The sequence below is a fragment of the Cyprinus carpio genome, chromosome A20 (genome assembly GCF_018340385.1).
Source record: "Cyprinus carpio isolate SPL01 chromosome A20, ASM1834038v1, whole genome shotgun sequence".
Lineage (NCBI taxonomy): Eukaryota > Metazoa > Chordata > Actinopteri > Cypriniformes > Cyprinidae > Cyprinus > Cyprinus carpio.
The window spans coordinates 16,690,028-16,709,988 of NC_056591.1; the positions used below are offsets into that span (position 1 = coordinate 16,690,028).

Here is a 19,961-nt window from a genome sequence, read left to right on the forward strand (position 1 = left end):
AGGCCGGATATGGAAAAAGCCTCACTTTTTCAACTTGGCAGTGAGTAAAAGAGAGCAGCACACGCTTGTTTCCTCTTTCAGATTCACTTGTTACACATAAAAACATTTTAACCAAATATAAGCAAGGAAAAATCAAAAATGGCCTTGAAGGGTGAGTCTGGCTTGCTATGGGGGTGATTGGGATATTTTAGGGGGAGGGGTGTTCAATGCATTACCTCCTCTAGTTCAGTAATCATTTGCAACCCCATTCAGGTCCAAATTCACCCACCCATCATCCCCCCTTCCATTCAGATCCCTCTGCATCCCCCTTATAATGAAAAGAAACAGGGTCATGGTGTATGTGTGTGTGCATGTAGACAATGGGGCAGATTGTGTGTGTGTGATCTAGATTCCAGTGGTCTAGATTCAGTGGCTGTGTGCTAACATGGCAAGCCGGCTTATCAGTGGGAGACCTGCTCCTTCTGTCCTCCAGCGAAGACTGAGACTGATGCACACATATGTGAATGTATGAGTATGAACACATGCCTGGTTACAACAGATGAAAGCAAAACATCATGAGGCTGGAGTGAGAGTTTCATTGCTCAGAGGCTGTTTTTTCATAGCCCAAGAAACTTAACTTAGTTCTTAATTATGCTTTTATCAAATATTATCAAATGCTTCTTCTAAAATGTCTTAGAAAATAGACATAGCCTATTTGAGACTATTATTGACAGGTCCCATGACAGGACCCAAAATATTCAGATTAGTGGTTGGTCAATATGGGATTCACAATGGTTTATTCTTAAACTTTTCCCATCAGACTTGAATATTTGGTTACATTCTTGATTTTTGATATTGTGTCAAAAGTTTTATGTCAGTATTCATTTCAAAGACATGTTTTTTTTTTTTTTTTATCTTACTCACTTTATAGAAATATAGAATTATTTGGAGAAGTTTTGAGTTCATATTGAAATCATTGACTTTTTATTTCAGACTGTAGAAGGATCTTTTCTCAGGTGAAATGCTGAAGCAAAAGCCTCTTATATTTCATTGCTGTTTTGGAAAATAAGGTTAGATGCTACAGAAATCACATTTGTATTTTTTTTTTTCCTATAGACTTGTGTGTTTGGAGTCTTGGCAAATCTTAGTATAGTTTGAGACTATTGAGATATCAGAATTGACTCTAGAAGAGACACATAGTAGTTTACAGGAGTCTTTTTCTTAAGAAAAATCTAAGACTTTAGCATAAATCTCCATTTCATCTAATTGCTGCCTAGGAGAAACAATTAAGTGATTAAAGAGATCTCTTTTATGATGTTTCCTTCCTATGAGCTTGTATTAGAGTAGAAGCAGGGCGGATACTTCGGATGAGCCGTACCGGAGAGCTCCTTGGTAACCAAAGCTCAAATGAACAGAGGGGCATATACTACACCCCTCCCTCTTAGCCCCAGGGGGTGTCTGTGTGTGTGTGTGTGTGTGTGTGTGTGTGTGTGTATAAAGGGAGGAGGGGATGGTGTTTCCCAGGGTTGGGTTGAGGGTGTGTGTATATGTAGGAGGGGCTCATTGTGGAGTCGATAAGCATTGATCAAATGGGGAGAGGCGCATACTGACTTGTTGGCAAGAGGACACAGGTTTGTCGACACACACTACTCATCCAGCGCTCCTGTGTACTGGGAGGCCGTGACAATTGTCCACCTGCAAAGAGGTCCACCTGCCTCTCACACTGCAATAATGGTGTTTATTGGGACTTCGCTCAAGTCAGTCATTAAATACTTCAAACGCAAGGGTAAGAACTCTTTGACCATGTTCCTTCAGTGCTGTCTGATGAAGATCAAACAGGTTTCTGGTTAGTTTTGTGAACTTGTTTGAATAGCTATGTGTATTATTGATCTGTCAGCTAGTGGTTTATTTTAAATTTAAGCGATTTTATTGAACGTGTCAGAATGTGTGGCAGATCAGTACTTTGATCGTCAAGTGTGTAAGTTCAGAGTTTGTAAAGAGCTGTAAATCTGTATCTCAACATGGACAGATGAGTCATTTCCTGTACACTTCATAGACAAACCTATTAACACCTTGATGCTGTTTATGATGACCAGAGAATGACCTTTTCATGCATATATTGTGGTTGTGTGCATATTTTATTATACCTACTCTGGTTTCAAATATTTACATTAGGCATAGCACAATTCCATAAAACCAGATCAGTCATCAGTCGAAAATTTATTATAAAAAATGCTATTTAATTTATCTGTATTGGTCAATATTTAATTGTACTATGTAGGGCTGCACAATTAATCAATTTCTAATCGCGATTACAGTTATGGATGGCACAATTACGTACTCGTTCAAAGCGGCAAGTGTCCACGTGTGTTATTCTGCGTTTTTTATCTCAAGGGTTTTTCCCATAATTTTAATTTTAGTTTTAGTATAGCATTATAAACCATTCATATTTTTACTTTTTTATAATTTAAAGAAGAAACCAATCCGATGCTAGTTGACATTTGAGGCTTAATACAATAGAAAAGCACTAAACGTTTTTCAGTTAGAGTGTTTTCAGCTTGTTTATTTTCATATAAAATATGGCATGCAGTTGCATCAAACACAATTACAATTTCAAGGGAATAATCAACAATTATTATTTTTGTCAAAATCGTGCAGCCCTGGTACAGTGTGCATGCTCAGTTCCCTCCTTGTTTTACATTTAGATTACTTTTAGCCTTCATCTCATTTTCTCTTAAAGTTAATCTTTTATAATATTAATTTTAATAACACTGTTAAATTTAATCTTTTTCATATCTCAAAATATTGAATTAAATATTATTATAATATAGAATATAAATGAAAAAATACAATGTTACGAATTTTGTAAATTAATATTCAAATCAATTCAAAAAATGTATGTCTTATCTGTATTAATCAGAATTTATTATCTGTGCATCACTCATAAACATAGATTCACTATTTGTGGAAGACACTTTTTAATAATAGTTGTTTAATACAATTTGCACTTGAACCAGATACTTGTTGATCTACTAAAACCTTTAGTTAATTGCTATAATAAGATTACATTAAATAGCATATATATATACATATATAATTTGTAATAAATATTTTGCCTCAGTATTACAGTGTAATAAACTTTATTTTTTTTAATTATGATTTGTTTTTAATTTTGATAATTTATCTTCTGAGCTAAATCAAATTCGGTGGATGAGCTCATCCATAGTCCAGTGTTACACGTGGTGGATGGTGACTGCAAAGTGTGTTTGTTTTTTGTGGGTACGAGCAGGACCAGAGGGATTATGGGAGTTTTGAATAGGCTGATTCTGAGTGCTGAATTTAGGCTGATGTGGAGATTGATGTTTGGCACAATGCAGGTTTTTGTTCCTGCTGCCGCTCTCCTCACTCGCTGCGAGCACACAGACAGGTTTAATGGGTTGTGGAGTGGGCTATCTGAGTGGGAGTGTGTGAATTGCCTATTCTGGAATCAACTGATATTTACTGTAGGCACTTCAAAGAGCTCGCCCGCTCACTATTATCTCTCCCGCTGAGTATGAAGGTTGTTTTAATGCTTTTTGTGTATCTGGTTTTGTTGTCCAGCAAATGGTATTGTTGGTAGAATGAACAAATGTGTTTAGGTATCCTTTTTGCTTATTAATTTTGTATCCTTGGTATCCTTGTTATTTTTGCAATTTACATAGATTAGAAACATAAATTGTGCACTTTATGCACATGCCAAGAATTAAGGCTCGAACTCGAATGATGTTCCAGTTCTGTGGAATTCTGTTTGTGCAGATTTTGCGTTGGTCTGGTTATGTGACAGAGTGAGCTGGTCAGTAGATTATTGACCTGTTTAGTTAGATGAAGCCATGATCACATAACATTTAGGTACTAACCCGAGGCAAACTCAACGCATTAGTATTTCCGACTGTGGGCTCATTCCAGGGACAAGTTGGTGATTCAATTTTTGTTCAAAATGCTTAGCTAAAAGCTAAAGCCCTCTGCTCTGTTGACTTGATGTTTGGTGTCCTCAGACTTTAAACAGTTAATTTATGTCCTAAAAAAGAGAGATCATGTGAACATGCAGCACTTGTTAGATTCTTATGTCATTCCATTTACCAACGGCTGTATTTGTAACTTGTTTTTCTGCAGTACTAAATGCCCTCTGCATCCTCCCATGTGTTTGTCTGCTTTGTTCTGTCTGATGTCTGCACACTTACAGATGATGCCTTTGAGGAAAAAAAAAGTCTCTTTGAAGCCCAGAATTGATTTGAACAACAATAAGTACAAAGGCTCAGTGTTATGGTTAATAAACAGAGAAAAACCTGGAGGGGGGATGAAAAACTTGTTTTCACACTTTGATTGCAGGTTTGATTGTTTGAGTTTGATCCCAGCTCCTTCCCCCTGTCCCCACTGGTGTCTTTTCATATTGTACTTTTAGATCCAAACTTCTGTACGTTAACATCATACTTTTACTCACCAAGGATGCATTCATTTAATCAAAAGTGACAGTGACATCATGGTTTCCAGAAAAAAATATTAAATAGTATAACTGTTTTGGCTGCTGAAAAGTCTGCTTTAAATATATTAGAAAATACTTTATTATTATTATTTTTCTAATTATATATCATGTTACTGTTTATGTTACTGTATTTTTGATCAAATAAATGCAGTCTTAGTGAGCAACAAGACTTCTTTCAAAATCTTTTTTTTTTAAATTACAAATTAATTAAACATGTAAATTATAAAATTCTAATTATGTTTATTATTCAGTGTTTTTTATTCTATTTTATTATTATTTTATCTATTTTTTGTTTAGTTTTTAGGGTTATAAAATATTTTTTTTTTTTTTTTTTTTTTCAAATTGAAAGCTAAATAAAAAAAATCTCCTGCACAGAAATCTCCTGTACAGAAGCCCTTGGTAGATTAATTTGCAGTCACACATCAGTGTGTGTTAGTCTCTCTAAAGATTAAGAAATCACTTCTATACTGAAAGTCCTGATGTCTTATGAATAAACACAATGGCCTCCTGCGGGCTCTTCTCAGTCTGGCAGCTCTCACATGATGGGCCATCACGGCCTAACGGCCCAGTGCCACCTGTGGACACACAGCTTCTCACACCTGTGAGAAAACTCCCACCACTGCCCCTCTACTTTCCCTTCCTCTCATGTTAAAACGACCAGCCTGTAGTTTATGTTTGTTTGCTGTCGGGACAGCTGGGGGTTCAAGCTCCAGGGGTCTTTCCTCCAAGAATTCATCTTTACCTCGTAGCTCATTTGCACCTCTGCAAGCTTGTACTGGTCTTTTTGTTCACTTTAAGTCACTCTCTGGTTCAAGTTTTTACGGTTCATTCAGTTAAGTTTTAACATAAGATTTTAGCCAACTTTAAAACAAAATGAAAGCCTTCAAGAGTCCTTTTGGCTTTGTTTTGACTCACAGTCAGTCAACAAATGGACACATATGGTCACTATTACTTGCATTTGGTTATATGCACATGTTCTTTGCATTAGGTAACATGAATTTAGCTACAAGTAAACAGCTGTGTTCAATGTTTGTTCTGGCATATAAATAATTTTTAAACCTTGTGTGTGTTTTTTTAGCTGTATCTAATCTGGATGAAGAGAAAAAGTGGACTGTGCACTACACGGCTCCATGGCACCAGCAGGAGAACGTCTTTCTGCCGGGCTCCAGACCGGCCTGTGTGGAAGACCTGCACCGCCAGGCCAAAGTGAACCTGAAAACGGCTCTCAGAGGTAAGAGCTTCACACCTTACACACCAGAATCAGCTTCGAACCTGCTGCATGACATCAGCATTGCTATGGAACAAACACACTGAGCAGCAGGTAAACGGGCCCATGATGTCATTCATGCTCACTGGACACCTGTGAAATGGCCTGTTAGTGACATCCAGGGGTCGATTTAGCAGTACAGATTTTGGCCTAGAAGTTAATTGTAACCCAAGACTGATCTTGCAGTGCAGGTGGCTGATGTAAAGCCTGATTAATTACACAGGAACAGGTGTGTAGGTCATATTACTATAATAGAGTCTGCAGGCCTTCAGATGGAAGACTGGAAGACATGAAGACAGGTAGATCTGTGCCATCAAAAACTTTTCTCAATGCTGTTTAAACTTCTTTCTCACATCTTTTCTGACAGTCTCTCTTTGATTATGAAAAAGTTAGAGCTTAAACACTTTTTATGACAAGTTAAAAAGCGTTTGTAAACTTGCTCGTCTCTTTAAAGTCTTAGCTGACAAATATGTGTTGATGGAAACCATAAAGGATTAGCAAACAAAATAAATGCTGGTTTTGGAGAATAAGAGGAAGGCTTTTTAACAGTCTGTATTTATTTTACACTGTCTGGATTTGCCTCTTATGTTAATTGCTCTTGTGCATGGGTGCCCAAACTTTTTAATACGAAGGGCCAAAAATCCAATTTGATTGACGGCTGAAAGTTAAAAGTAAATGTTGCATTATATCCAAATATATTCAAAGATTTAATTAAAACTTTTTTTTAATCATGCACTTACAGTTTTATATATATATATATATATATATATATATATATATATATATATATATATATATATATATATATATATATATATAGATAGATAGATAGATAGATAGATAGATAGATAGATAGATAGATAGATAGATATTTAGATACAAGAATAAAACTAAATAAAAGGTGAATGATGGAATAATTTGGGAAACCTGTTTGCAAAATAACTCATTATTTTTGCAATTCAGTTTGGTGCCATTATGGGCACAGAAATGACACACCTCTGCTATTTAATGGTGTGCACAGCTACATTGCAGTGTCATAAAATGAAAGTCAGGAAATAAGGAGATGCAGCAGATGAGCGTGTGTTTGTCAGGAGAGAGACTGCTGGATTCAGCTGACTGGATGACTGAAGGGATTGTGGGATGTGTTCCAAGGGGACGTAGCTGCCATCTGCAACAGTTAGCTTAAAAGCCAGTATGATGCAGCCTGCACATTGTCAAACACACACACACACAAACATACAGAGCAGAACACATCTCAGTCTACTACTCTTTTCTAATCTATTTACCAAGTCTAACAGCAACCATACTTTTTTGTAAAGTTAGTGTAAAGACACTACAGGTGCATCTCAATAAATTAGAATGTTGTGGAAAAGTTCATTTATTTCAGTAATTCAACTCAAATTGTGAAACTCGTGTATTAAATAAATTCAATGCACACAGACTGAAGTAGTTTAAGTCTTCATTTCTTTTAATTGTGATGATTTTGACAATCCTCATAAGGCTGCGGTTCTCTCTGTTGGTTGTGCATCTTTTTCTTCCACACTTTTCCTTCCACTCAACTTTCTGTTAACATGCTTGGATACAGCACTCTGTGAACAGCCAGCTTCTTTGGCAATGAATGTTTGTGGCTTACCCTCCTTGTGAAGGGTGTCAATAATTGTCTTCTGGACAACTGTCAGATCAGCAGTCTTCCCCTTGATTGTGTAGCCTAGTGAACCACTGAGAGACCATTTTGAAGGCTCAGGGAACCTATGCAGATGTTTTGAGTTGATTAGCTGATTGGCATGTCACCATATTCTAATTTATTGTGAATTGGTGGGTTTTTGTTAAATGTGAGCCAAAATCATCACAATTAAAAGAACCAAAGACTTAAACTACTTCAGTCTGTGTGCATTGTATTTATTTAATACACAAGTTTCACAATTTGAGTTGAATTACTGAAATAAATGAACTTTTCCATGACATTCTAATTTATTCAGATGCACCTGTAAAAAAAAATTGAATATAATTTTGTTATTAGTTGGATCAAACAATTGCTTTCACTCTCAGACCACTAGAGGGAGCCAAATAAATACTATCTACTTGTATGTTTCAATTCATGTTTGAAAGTTTTTAAAAACTTCCTTTCAAACTTGTCCTGATGTATCTGCTCTGTTCCCACAGAATGTGATAAACTGAGAAAAGACGGCTTCCGCAGCTCACAGTACTACTCACAGGGGCCTGCCTTCTCAGGCTCCACAAACTCCCAACATGAGGACGAGGATATTGAAGGTGATGACGCTGATAAAAAGGTAGGCATATTCAAGATTTTCTTTCTGGTTATTAGTATTGGTTTTAAACAGATTTAATAATATAGTTTAAAGTATGTTTGCATATATGTATGTACTAAATATGTAGCAACTACAATATAAGCTTATTTAACGCATTTTATATATAGTTCAAAAAATACTTTTATCTATGCCAGGTTTCAATGTACTAAAACATTTTCCAGTGTTTTTCACTGTATATTTTAATGTTTTGATGCCTGATTAAAAAAAAACAAAAAAAAAAACAACACAAATTCAAGTGGTGTTAAGTGTATTATTTGTTAGTATAGATCTACAATATTTGCCATCATTTTGATTATTGGCCATAAAAAGAATGATCTGTTATAAAATCAGTACAGTCTATTTTTTTTCAACCCAAATGCATAACCCTAAACACTGACTGTGCAGCAGCCTGTAGGATTTGGCTACCCTCTGCTGGAGAGAGTGTCTGCCTGCAGATGGGTTCTAGGTACTGAATCACAACCTCCCACATGTGCCTCTGTGGAGTTCCCGCCTCAGTTCTTCAGTATCTCTGCTGGCTTCATTAATGTTGTCAGCCATGTGTGGCCCCATTATGAGAGCTGAACCCCAGGAGACTGACACTCTAATGAAACTATTACTCAGAATGTGCTAGAAAGCAACAACTGTGCTTGTGTTATTTACTGAGATTTTCCATTCTACAAAGCTGCTGTTCAGCCTGTGCGCATTAAACATGGGTTTGAAAGAAAATGACTTTTATTGAATGGATTCAAAAATTATGTGGTTTTATTTATAGCACGGCAATCTTAACCTTGCCCTCATTCTCCCTCATTTCTTTATCGTTCCTAATCACACTGCGTTCAGGGGCCCTGGAAAGGTCAGACCCTGTAAAAGCAAAGATTCAGGGATCCTTTTGTCCTCCTACTACCCTTAGCCCTCCCTAAAGGATCCCATGCCCTTTTAACCTTCTTTACCACCCTAGACCTGCATTCCCAGCCTGCTGGGATGAGATTAACTCAGGTTACAGTGCTGGACTGGCCTTATACTTAAGTTTCTATTTCCTTTTTCTTGTTCTTTTTTTTCCTCTTTATCCTGCTTTTTTCACATTTCAAGATGTTTTTTTCCCATGGCTTAATGTCATAAAACAAAAATTGTTTGCTGCTTTTGAAAAGGCTTTTGTTTTATTTTTATTTTTTTATATATTTTTTTTAATTTAAAAATTCATTTAACTATTTTATTGGAGCATGCTTTTGTAGAAGTCACTTCTAAGATGTAAGGTATTATTTTTCATACTCTTTACTGTCACTCCACTCTGACTGAGGCAGGACAGGTAATAAAATGCAAGACCTCAGGAAGCTGTGAATAGGTTTTGGACTATTGTTAATGACCTGGATGGATAATTAAATGTATTGTAGTGATTTAACTACAGTTGGTTTGTTAGAGAGGCTGAGGGAGGCCCAGGTGTTACATTGAAACTTCAGATGGACCATTTGTAACTCTGCTGCGAACTGCATTCCCATTTCAGAATTACAATGCGTGAACAGAGTTTTAACGCCTCACTGGTTTTTCCCCCCTCAGCTCCCGTTCTCTATTCTTTCACTGAGTTTCTCAGTGTGTTTATGTGAGTGTGTGGATTAATGGTTAGTTGCCCGTGAAACTGCTCTGTATACTCCTGGAGTTCCAGTAAGTCGGGGCACACAACCCTTAAACACCCCTTGGCTAAAGTTAAAGAGAAATAAGGGGGTGTAGGTAGGACCAGGAAATTCCCTACTAGTCTCAAAAATGCCCCTGCAGTCATGAAACTCACTGTATTTTCACCTCTTTTCCAGTCCACAGCATCTTCAGGAGAGGAAGAGAAAGACACCTGCCAAATGAGAGCACAGAGTCCAGCGCAGGTGGAGGGGGTTGATGTTGATGGACAAATGTCACGGTCCAAAGCTCCGCCCCTGCCCACTCCAGAGGAGAAGATGAGGCAGCAGGCTCAGGCTGTTCTCACAGATATTGTCCCCATCAATGTCACAGGTAAGAAATACATCCCGTCAGCTGTCAGTCAAACCAGCCAGCACTGCAGAAATGTTAAAAATGTAACTTCCATGTTGTGTCTTCGATGAATCCATATGTTTGTCAGTTTAGATTTCATATAGTTGGTCTGTGTGTTACACTCGTATTTGTTTCATGTGAATCTCTCAGCAAAATCGTAGAATTTGTTACTAGATTTTATCTGTAATTCCTAATAACTTTTTTCTAACTGATATGTCTGTTTCTAACATTTGAGTACTGCATGGATGACCACTACATACTACCTGTTCTGAATATATAACCACGTGGATAGATCTAATATGAATGTGTCTGAGTACATTAACAGTTATCATATTAACAGTTCTGACATTTCCTTCTCTCTCTTTGACCTTTGAGAGTATCTTCTTGAGCATTAAATCTGCATCACTGTGAAGTACACACTCACACACACCTTATCCAAAAGAACACAGTCTCACCTACGACATAGTCTCTTCCTGAGACAGAATAAGCTCTGTATTTCCAATCCCTTCAGAAAAATTCTGAACTTCACTATGACTCAGGAAGAAGCTGCATTAGATTTTAAAGCACACACACATACACAAGCCCACATTAATTCAGTCTGTCAGCTCCGTGACTTAGTCAGACATCCCAGTGCTGAAGCTTAGTCAACAGTGCCCAGTCTCTGGAGTTCCCTTGCTTTTGCAGTGCTACAACACATCTTACAGCACAAAAGTGATTTTATAGATAAAATACCGTTTCTTATATTATATTTCAAACAAGGGTTCCCTCTTCATATACTGGATCCCCCTAGTATACCACAGATCAGAGCTGTATCCCCCATACAGCCTTGCAAAGGCAAATGCAGTTTGCATGCATATATTGTCCACCCAATCTTGAACATAGTTACATTCTTGACACAGACAGACTTAAACATAATTGAGTGTAGATATGTGTGCAGTTTTGTCTTTGTCTTTGGTTTTCACATCATTTGCTTGTGCAGAATGCGTGTGGCTTTGCATGAAAGTACTGGAACTGGATGTGTGTGCGTGCGCTGCATGTGTGATGCATGTATGTTACTAACTGGCCCTTTTGCCTGTCTGCCCTCGTCAACTGGTCTCCAGGAGAGACGTTTGACAGGCAGGCCAGCATCCGCCGCTCCCTAATAAACACTGACACTCTGGTCCGTCGGCCCAAGAAGGTTAAGCGGAGAAAGACTATTTCAGGGGTACCTGACAGCGTCCAACAGGAACTAGGTATGGTACAGCTTTGCCAGCTCTGCTGCTGCTTATGCCTCATTTGTTTCCATTTAGATGAGTTTCATGTAGTACTGTAGTTGTCATGACCATCTAATGTAGTTTGATATGACTGTTCCTCATTCCTATCTCAGTTCATTTTCTTTTCATTGATTTTAGAAATCTTAGAATTATCCTAATCTGAGCTCTTTCTCTATCCAAAATAAATGTATTCCTATTTAAAATTACCGTCTCAAGAGTCTGTTCTCAACTCATGTATTGATTTGCTAATCATAAAATCTCTCGTGCCCTAGTCGTGGGGAGTCTTTGCATGCATGCTCTTAGCACTCTCTGTTATATAATCTCAGCATCCAACAGCTGCATCCAGCGGCATTCCATTTCCCACCACTCCCCTGGGTCACAGTCCCTGATTCGTTTAGTTTGCTTCCTGTTAGTGTATGTAAGTGCTGATTTCGGAGCCATTGTTGGAGATGGCATACTACATTTTGCTTTGCAGCTACTGAAGCCACTGCATAATCCCCTATTAAGATTCCTCTGGCAAAACACTATCAGGGAAGTAATAGAAGGGGACGGAAGAGGTAAAAAGACATAGTAGAAGAAAGAAAATTGCAGATAGTCATAGTTGGGTGTGTATTATGAGCAAGCATATTAGCAAGTTTCATATATATATATATATATATATATATATATATATATATATATATATATATATATATATATATATATATATATATAATTTTTTTTTTTTTTTTTTTTTTTTTTTTCAAAAACACTATAGCAAACTGTTAAAATGGCATTTTTGTTTGCACACATGTCAGATTATGGGGATCGTGGAAAGGGCATTCTGCATCACTTTTCGTGTTTTCTATTTTTAGATATGCTTTTAATCAACCCTTCTTTTATCAGAACAAATGGGTGTGGGGGAGAAAGCTCTTTAAAGATGTTTTGTTGATAGCGAAGCACAATAAATCTGCATTAAGTCCCATTCTGTTTATATATGCAGGGGTAAGGGCTAACTTCATGCACCAGTGTCATATCCCTGGGACTAAAACTAAAGTTGATCTGATAGAAATGCTTTTAAGACAAGTCTCTGTCTGGTGGTTTGAATGTCTGGTGGTTAGAATGTCATGATTACTTTTGTATGGTAATTTATTCACTAACAATGAGCGTGACATTAAGAAGATGCAAGGTTGCACTCTGCGGTGTGTGAATAATGGTAACAGGAGGCATAATGCATTAACAGCCTGTGGTTTTCAACTAATCTCTAAACCAGGGGTTTTCAAACTTTTTGCAGCCAGGGACCCCTTACAGGGGGGAGGATTTTCCAAGGACCCCCTCATAATTATAAGTGTTTAAGGCTAAAGTTTAATATGGGTAGGAGGAATGAACATAATATGAATGTTTTATTGGTGAAAACTGTCCCCATTGTATATGTACCTTTTAATACTACAGCATAATATAATTAAAATTACCATATTTTCCGGGAAGTTGCACCAGGTCAGGGGGAAAAAACAAAACAAGATGCATGGGTGTGTAAGTCGCATTTTACTATTACTTTCAGAAATAAATTAAATACTGAATGGGTCTAAATAAAACAAATGTTGGGGAGAAAAAACATTATAAACACTTAACATGAATTTTACCTCTCCTCACTCCAAATCATTTAAATTTCGTGGCATTCATAACAGAACAAAAATAAATGAATATATATATATATATATATATATATATATATATATATATATATATATATATATATATATATATATATATATATATATATTTATATATATGTATATAAAATAAATTATTATAGTGCCGATCGTTACAAACAACATTTATTTTAAATGCCATAGGTGCTGATCCCATGGGTCCTTGTGAAAAACACAAGATAGTCTTCGTTCATTTTAACCAATAAGAAATGGATTACTGCTTTTACAACTTTATTCTCGTATTTATATTTCATTCGAGGCAGTTTTTGGCATTATTTTAATGGGAAATGTCGAGAGTGCATTATTGTAATACGAGAGGGTGCCAGCACAAATCTCTCGGCTTACAGCAGGCTTGCTCTCCATTATATATAGGCTATAGTGATCATGGCTCTGCGCTCCCTCAGATATTATGTATAACTCAAACTTTGTCCTGCGTACGCGTGAATAAGTGCTTTTTGTAAACAGGTATTTATTAAATAATTTTATTTAGTGAAGTGCAACCCTCATAGAAAGAATGTGTGTATTATTTTGTTGGTAATTGCATGCATTTCACTTCGCAAGATAAGTTTTGTGTAGTGAATTCATCAAATGCACCATCGAACTGAGTATAGCCTACTCTAGAAAAAACTAATACCCAGTATAATGAATTACTGAGTAATGAGGATGTTTAAATATGTTAAGCATTTGTTGTGTATGTGTATGATAACTTAGCCCGGTTATCATTTACCTGTGTAAACAGCGGTGAAAATGTGTTTTATAAAAAAATTAAATGCTTGTTTTTTTGCACCCATCGGCAGAAACATAAATCTGCGACTATGGCTATGTCCATAACAAACAAACAGTAAGTTTGCTTACTAAAAACTGAAACTTGACCACATAATGGGCTCACAAACTCATTCTGCATGAATCATTTCTATGAGTGAATCGTTACGCAGTCTAACATTTGGTTGCTGAACTATTAGGCTACTTATTATGTAAAGAAGGCTTAATACTTCTCTCATGTCCGAATATATACTAACAGCATCCTTCACATATGCAAAAAAAAATAAAAAATAAAAACATTAAAAAAAAACCCACCATGGCATGCTCACGTTGAGCAGCAAAACCTACATATTGTACAACAGGTTCGTTAAATTGAGTCACTAAATACCGTTTGTAGGTTGTCTCATTTAATTTGCTGATGATGAGGCTGTGATGTCAAGTTGCAATTCTACAACTGATTTGTTGTGTGCCCGCGGGAGGCACCAGTGGAAAAATGTGATATCCGTCAGATAAGATCACGACATTCAAAACGGTCTATTTTTATTTGTGTACCTTCAAAAGAACAGTGAAAGATTGTGCTTTTGTAAAATAAAGAAAACAAACAAATTGCGCTTGCCATCTTGGTTTATGTGAACCACTTCCTAAAATGAAGAAAAATTCTGCAATACTGTCTACTTGTCAAACATACATGAGAAATATATGTAGCTATATAAACCTTGAAGTGCCCGCTTTTAAATGTTTAGGCTTTGCTTATTTGACATTAATGCATTATGTAAGTCACTTTGGAATATAAATCATAGCACATTTCAGAAGATAAAAAAACGCAAGTTGCAGTCTGGAAAATACAGTATAGCAAATTATTTTGAGGACCCCCTGGCTTTCGTCACGGCCCCAGTTTGAAAACCCCTGCTCTTAACGTGTTTGCATGCATATATGAATAAGTCCATAAATATTTGTGGTTACACCATGTTACACCATGTGCCTGTCCCCCTTTCGAGCACCAGCTAAGATCCTTATTTAGTGCACACACTCTCAATGACACTCAGGAATGGACAACATATTTAGTACCAGCCATTAAAGGGATAGTTCACCCAAAAACGAAAATTTGATGTTTATCTGCTTACCCCCAGGGCATCCAAGATGTAGGTGACACAAACAAAGATTTTTAACACAAACTGTTGCTGTCATTCTTATAATGGAAGTGAATGGGAATCATGGCTAAAACATATAATGAAACAAAAAAAAAAACATACACAAACAAAACCAAATTAAATCCTGCGGCTCGTGACGATACATTGATGTGTAAAGACACAAAGCGATCAGTCTGTGCAGGAAACTGAACATTATTTACCTCTGATTCACACAATGTCTGAACTGTTAGAACTCTCCTGAGCGCATCCTCTTAGCAGCAGGTGCATGAGGCATCTTCTTCTTCTTCTTGCTTTATGGCGGATTGCAGACTTATAAGTGCATTACCGCCACCTATCTCTCAAATGCAGCTGAGAACATGCTCAGGAGGACCTGCTCAAGAGAGTTCTAACAGTTCGGACATTGCGTGAATTAGAGGTTAAAAACAATATAAATACTGTTCAGTTTCTTGCACAGACTGATCGTTTTGTGTCTTTACACATCAATGTATCGTCACAAGCCACAGGGTTTAAGTTGGTTTTGTTTGTGTATGTTTTTTTTTTTTTTTTATTGTACGTTTTAGCCGTGATTCCCATTCACCTCCATTATAAGACTGACAGACTGCAAAAATTTGTGTTAAAAATCTTTGTTTGTGTTCTACTGAAGAAACAAAGTCACCTACATCTTGGATGCCCTGGGGGTAAGCAGATAAACATAAAATTTTCATTTTTGGGTGAGCTATTTCAGTTATCAGTGGGGAAGTCGTGGCCTAATGGTTAGAGAGTTGGACTCCCAATCGAAGGGTTGTGAGTTCGAGTCTCGGGCCGGCAGGAATTGTGGGTGGGGGGAGTGCATGTACAGTTCTCTCTCCACCTTCAATACCATGACTTAGGTGCCCTTGAGCAAGGCATTGAACCCCCAACTGCTCCCCGGGCGCCGCAGCATAAAATGGCTGCCCACTGCTCCGGGTGTGTGTTTCACAGTGTGTGTGTATGTTCACTGCTCTGTGTGTGTGTGCACTTCGGATGGGTTAAATGCAGAGCACAAATTCTGAGTATGGGTCACCATACTTGGCTGAATGTCACTTTCACTTTCACTTTCATCAAAGTTTCCAGAAGTCATCAATGTGGCTGCAGCTAATCAAATTAATTAGCTCTCAGTAGAGAGTGTTAATCTGATTGGCAGCTGATGTCACAAAGAGATGGTGGGGAGAGAAACGGAGAAAAAAACAGCTGTAGAATTTGTCATAATTGTTTCTTTTTTTTTTTTTTTTTTTTTTCTCTGCAGCGGCTAAAGGGTGTGGAGGAGAGCTTCGGCCACAGTCCATGTTTATCCCTGGACAGTATTCAACACTTGGGCGAGTCATAAATGGGAATTCAACTCTCCGTCAATCTATAACAAAGGATTCTGGCTGCCAGACTGAGAATGTGAAAATTGTCCCACCCTCTGTGAGAAGAATACGGGCTCAGAAGGGCCAAGGAATTGCTGCTCAGATGGCTGGCATCTCCACCTCTGCCACAAACATCTCTTCTGTTTCTGATGGGAGCTCCACTGGAAATTCAATTGTTGTAATGGCTCCACAGTTTGGCAATGATATCCAACGTTTTCACAGCTTGCCACGAGGTGCACGGGTCTCTCTTAACGCAGAGCCCCTTTACAGTAGCACCCCTTTCAGACAAGAAGACTCAACTGCAAAAGCAACTCAACAGATTAGAAAATTACAAGTAGATGATACTGTGGTGCACATGAGGAATGCCCCCAGGGTATGCACCCATGCACGGCCAAAATCTCAGGAGGTTAGAGGTACTCAAGGGGAGTGGGGATCTGTCTCAGGTCCAGCCTGTGTAGTTTCTCCACATGCAGCCTACTCAACCTCCCTTATACCCAATGCTACTCTATCATGTTCTGCTGAGGTTATTGCACTTCACACCACATCAAGCCCTGGCCAGAGCCCACTTGCTGGGTCACCGTACACTAAAGCTAGACCTCTTAGCATGGTCTCAGCTGTCAACAGTGAGAGCACCAGTAGTGTGGGCACAGGATCACACACACCAGAAGCAGGCATGAAGGATACCTGCAGTGAGACTGGCCAGTCTGATAGTAGTTTGCACAGCCACAGCACTCTTGCCGCAGGAACATTGTCTTCAGAAGAGCAATGGATTTACGACACTCCTGAGAATGTCTTGCCCAGAAGGACACTATCTTCCAGCTGCTCAACACCTGTAAATCATCTCTATAGTAGCCTGGAACGCTCCTCAAAAGGTACAGACTCTAGTTCGCTCTACTCAATGGACAATGATGGCTACTACACTTCCATGCATCTGGATTCAGGCCTTAGGTCAAGGAGCCAGGGTAGCGGCCATTGTCATGGCATAGGAGGAAGAGCAGCAAGACACAGTATGTATGAGTGCCTGGGTCAACAAGAAGACCGAAACAGCTTGTACAGTGACCGGTCATTGTCACGTTCCATTTCTCTACGCAAGCCCAAGAAACCACCTCTTCCACCAGCACGCACAGACTCTCTACGACGAAAGCCTAAAAAAGCCAGTTCTCCCACTGCCAGTATTGGACAGTCAAATATTAGCAATGGTCCTCTTCTCAATGAGTCATTGATTGCCACGCTCCAACAGTCACTTCAGAATGGGCTGAAAGGCAAAGGGTCCTCCACTTCACCATCTCACAGTCCTTGTAGTGACTATGAGGACCCCTGGATGCTTCGTTCCAGGAGTCAGAGCAGCATCAGTGCAGGCAGCAGTGGTGTATCAGCTACAGGGATGGCTCATGTGTACTCCATTTGTCACGTCACACCTTCTCATAGTGACACTAGTAGCCTCCGTTCTGATTATGCAGACTCCTGGGGCTACTACATGGAGTACCCTCGTCCATCAGGAGATCAGACACAGTTACCATGCACCAATACACTTTCTGCTGGACAAGTGGTTGAGATGGCAAATGCAAAAAGCCTCCACAATGGTAACCAGGCTAATCTTCCTTCTGCTCAGGAAGGAAGTGATGTGTGTGTGAAGCCCAGAACAGGCACCTCATCACCGGATCGGGTACACCGGTTGACTTCTCCATCAAGTGGATACTCGAGTCAATCCAACACTCCAACAGCTGGTACTCCTGTTCCCTCCTTCATGAGATGCATGTCCCCATCAGGCAAGCCCAAACCCAGAGTTCCTGAAAGAAAATCATCCTTGCTTTCATCTGTATCCATATCATCTTCTTCCACTTCTCTTTCCTCCAACACCTCTGATTCCAACAGGAACAATGTTCCTCCTCCACCTCCTCTTCAAGCTGGCCCTGTAACTCTTGTACCTTTTAATCATCCATCCTTTCCTCCTCCCCCTCCACCCTCCATGCCTGTTTGCACTATAGACCAGAAATTTCCTCCTCCACCACCTCCTTTACCCACAACCCCCCATCAACAAGCATCCATGAGCCTTCCTTACATCAATTCCTCCCCTGAATTTCCACCACCTCCACCTCCAGAGGTGTTGACTGACCCTGTCTTGTCAAGCCTCAATAGTTCTTTCAGTCCTCCACCACCTCCTCCACCACCACCGCCTGCTTTTTCTACCATTCCTGCTTATTCTCAACCCCAAAATCAACACCTACCCAGCTTGACACCACCTACACCTTCCTCTGCTTGCTTAAAGGAAATTAAAGGTAGCCTAAAACCAGTGAACCTAGAAAGAAAACCAGAGCCCCCTCATTCTGAGGAGCCTTGTAAGATTGGCATGCCTCTCATCACCCCCTTTGCCCTTCAGAGTGTGCAGCTTCGGCCATCAAAACGGCCAGAAAACAATGGAGTTATCCAGTTAGCCAGACCCCAAACCCCAGAGAAGTCTCAAAAACCAGAGCATCCCACAGTTCCTCAGGGGATCCTTTGCATATCTCCAAATATAAGGCCATTATCTCCACAGAAAAAACTCTACATCCAGCACAGTCAGGGTAGCCATGTTGAAGCAAAACCTGACGGTGTTATATCTCATTCTGAACAGTCATCCTGCCTTACAAATGGTTCCATAGATCCTGATGAGGTTAAGGCCACATCTGAAGTAGATGGTCTTGAGACTGCCCTTGCATCACCGGTGGAAACACCACAAAACACTACACCCAAGAAGAAGCCTCCTGTGGTCTCCAAAAAGCCCAAGTTTTCTCTAATCTTTTCCTCAGTGGATCATGTCAGTGATTTGCTGAGTGCTCAGAATGACGATAACATCTCTACATCTCCAACATCTCCAGCTAAAGAACTGGACCCCACACCTGTGCCAGAACAGGAAGAAAAGACAATGGAGAAGCATATCATTGACATTTCTGCACCCCCTGAGGAGATTTCTCCCACAAATGGTGACGCTCAAGACTTCTCCCAGATTCCTAGTACCATCATTCCTGATGCAGACAAGGGCACCTCTGAAGCAGAGGATGAAGAAAGAGATGATGAAGGTGTAACCAGCAGTACAGGATCTTTTGGCTCTAAAGATGATGAAAGTGGTGAGCTAGATTTTCCTAATTTTACTCTGTGGGGTTGGAGGTCATTCATAAAACCGAATGACACAACATACAATTTTAAATACTCTGGCCCTTTGGAAGAGTCAGAGACACTATTGGATGGCATTGTGATCTTAAGCTCTAAATTACATAAAGAGAGATAATGAGAACAAGGGGATGCATATTGACACTTTAGCTTGTATTAAAATAGCATTGTAAAGAAAAAGAGAACTTGTGTATACTCATACACATGTGCATGTATATCAGTAGGTGTCTGATTTTGCTCACCTCCACCAATGGGTGAATCAGGGCTTAGAATGGGACATCACTGCAGCAGCCCTTTGGATTCAATACTTTTACTTCTCTCTCTCTCTCCCCAACTCTGTCACTATATTCAATCATTCATTCATTTAGCCACCCATCCCCTCTCACCATCTTTCCCTTTGACTTTTGATTCTTTCATCCTCCTTTATAGTCTCACTCTCTTGTTTTACTTCTCTCTCTTATTCTTCTATTGTTCAATCTTTCATTTATAGATTC

The 19,961-nt window shown here is 38.9% G+C and overlaps 1 protein-coding gene across 9 annotated transcripts in view; it reads left to right on the forward strand.

Moving 5' to 3' along the window:
- The window catches only part of LOC109112655 (NHS-like protein 1), a 71,449-nt gene that overhangs the window by 45,637 nt on the left and 5,851 nt on the right, over nt 1-19,961 (forward strand). For 5 of the 9 annotated variants that reach the window (XM_042777856.1, XM_042777853.1, XM_042777855.1 and 2 more), the window contains exons 2-6: nt 5,580-5,732; nt 7,932-8,059; nt 9,883-10,075; nt 11,194-11,325; nt 16,215-19,424. In XM_042777856.1, the coding sequence (XP_042633790.1) occupies nt 5,580-5,732; nt 7,932-8,059; nt 9,883-10,075; nt 11,194-11,325; nt 16,215-19,424 (3,816 nt within the window). Of the gene's footprint in view, nt 1-1,499; nt 1,766-5,579; nt 5,733-7,931; nt 8,060-9,882; nt 10,076-11,193; nt 11,326-16,214; nt 19,425-19,961 lie in introns of those variants that run through there. The other 4 variants (XM_042777860.1, XM_042777854.1, XM_042777857.1 and 1 more) reach the window with 3 other exon arrangements.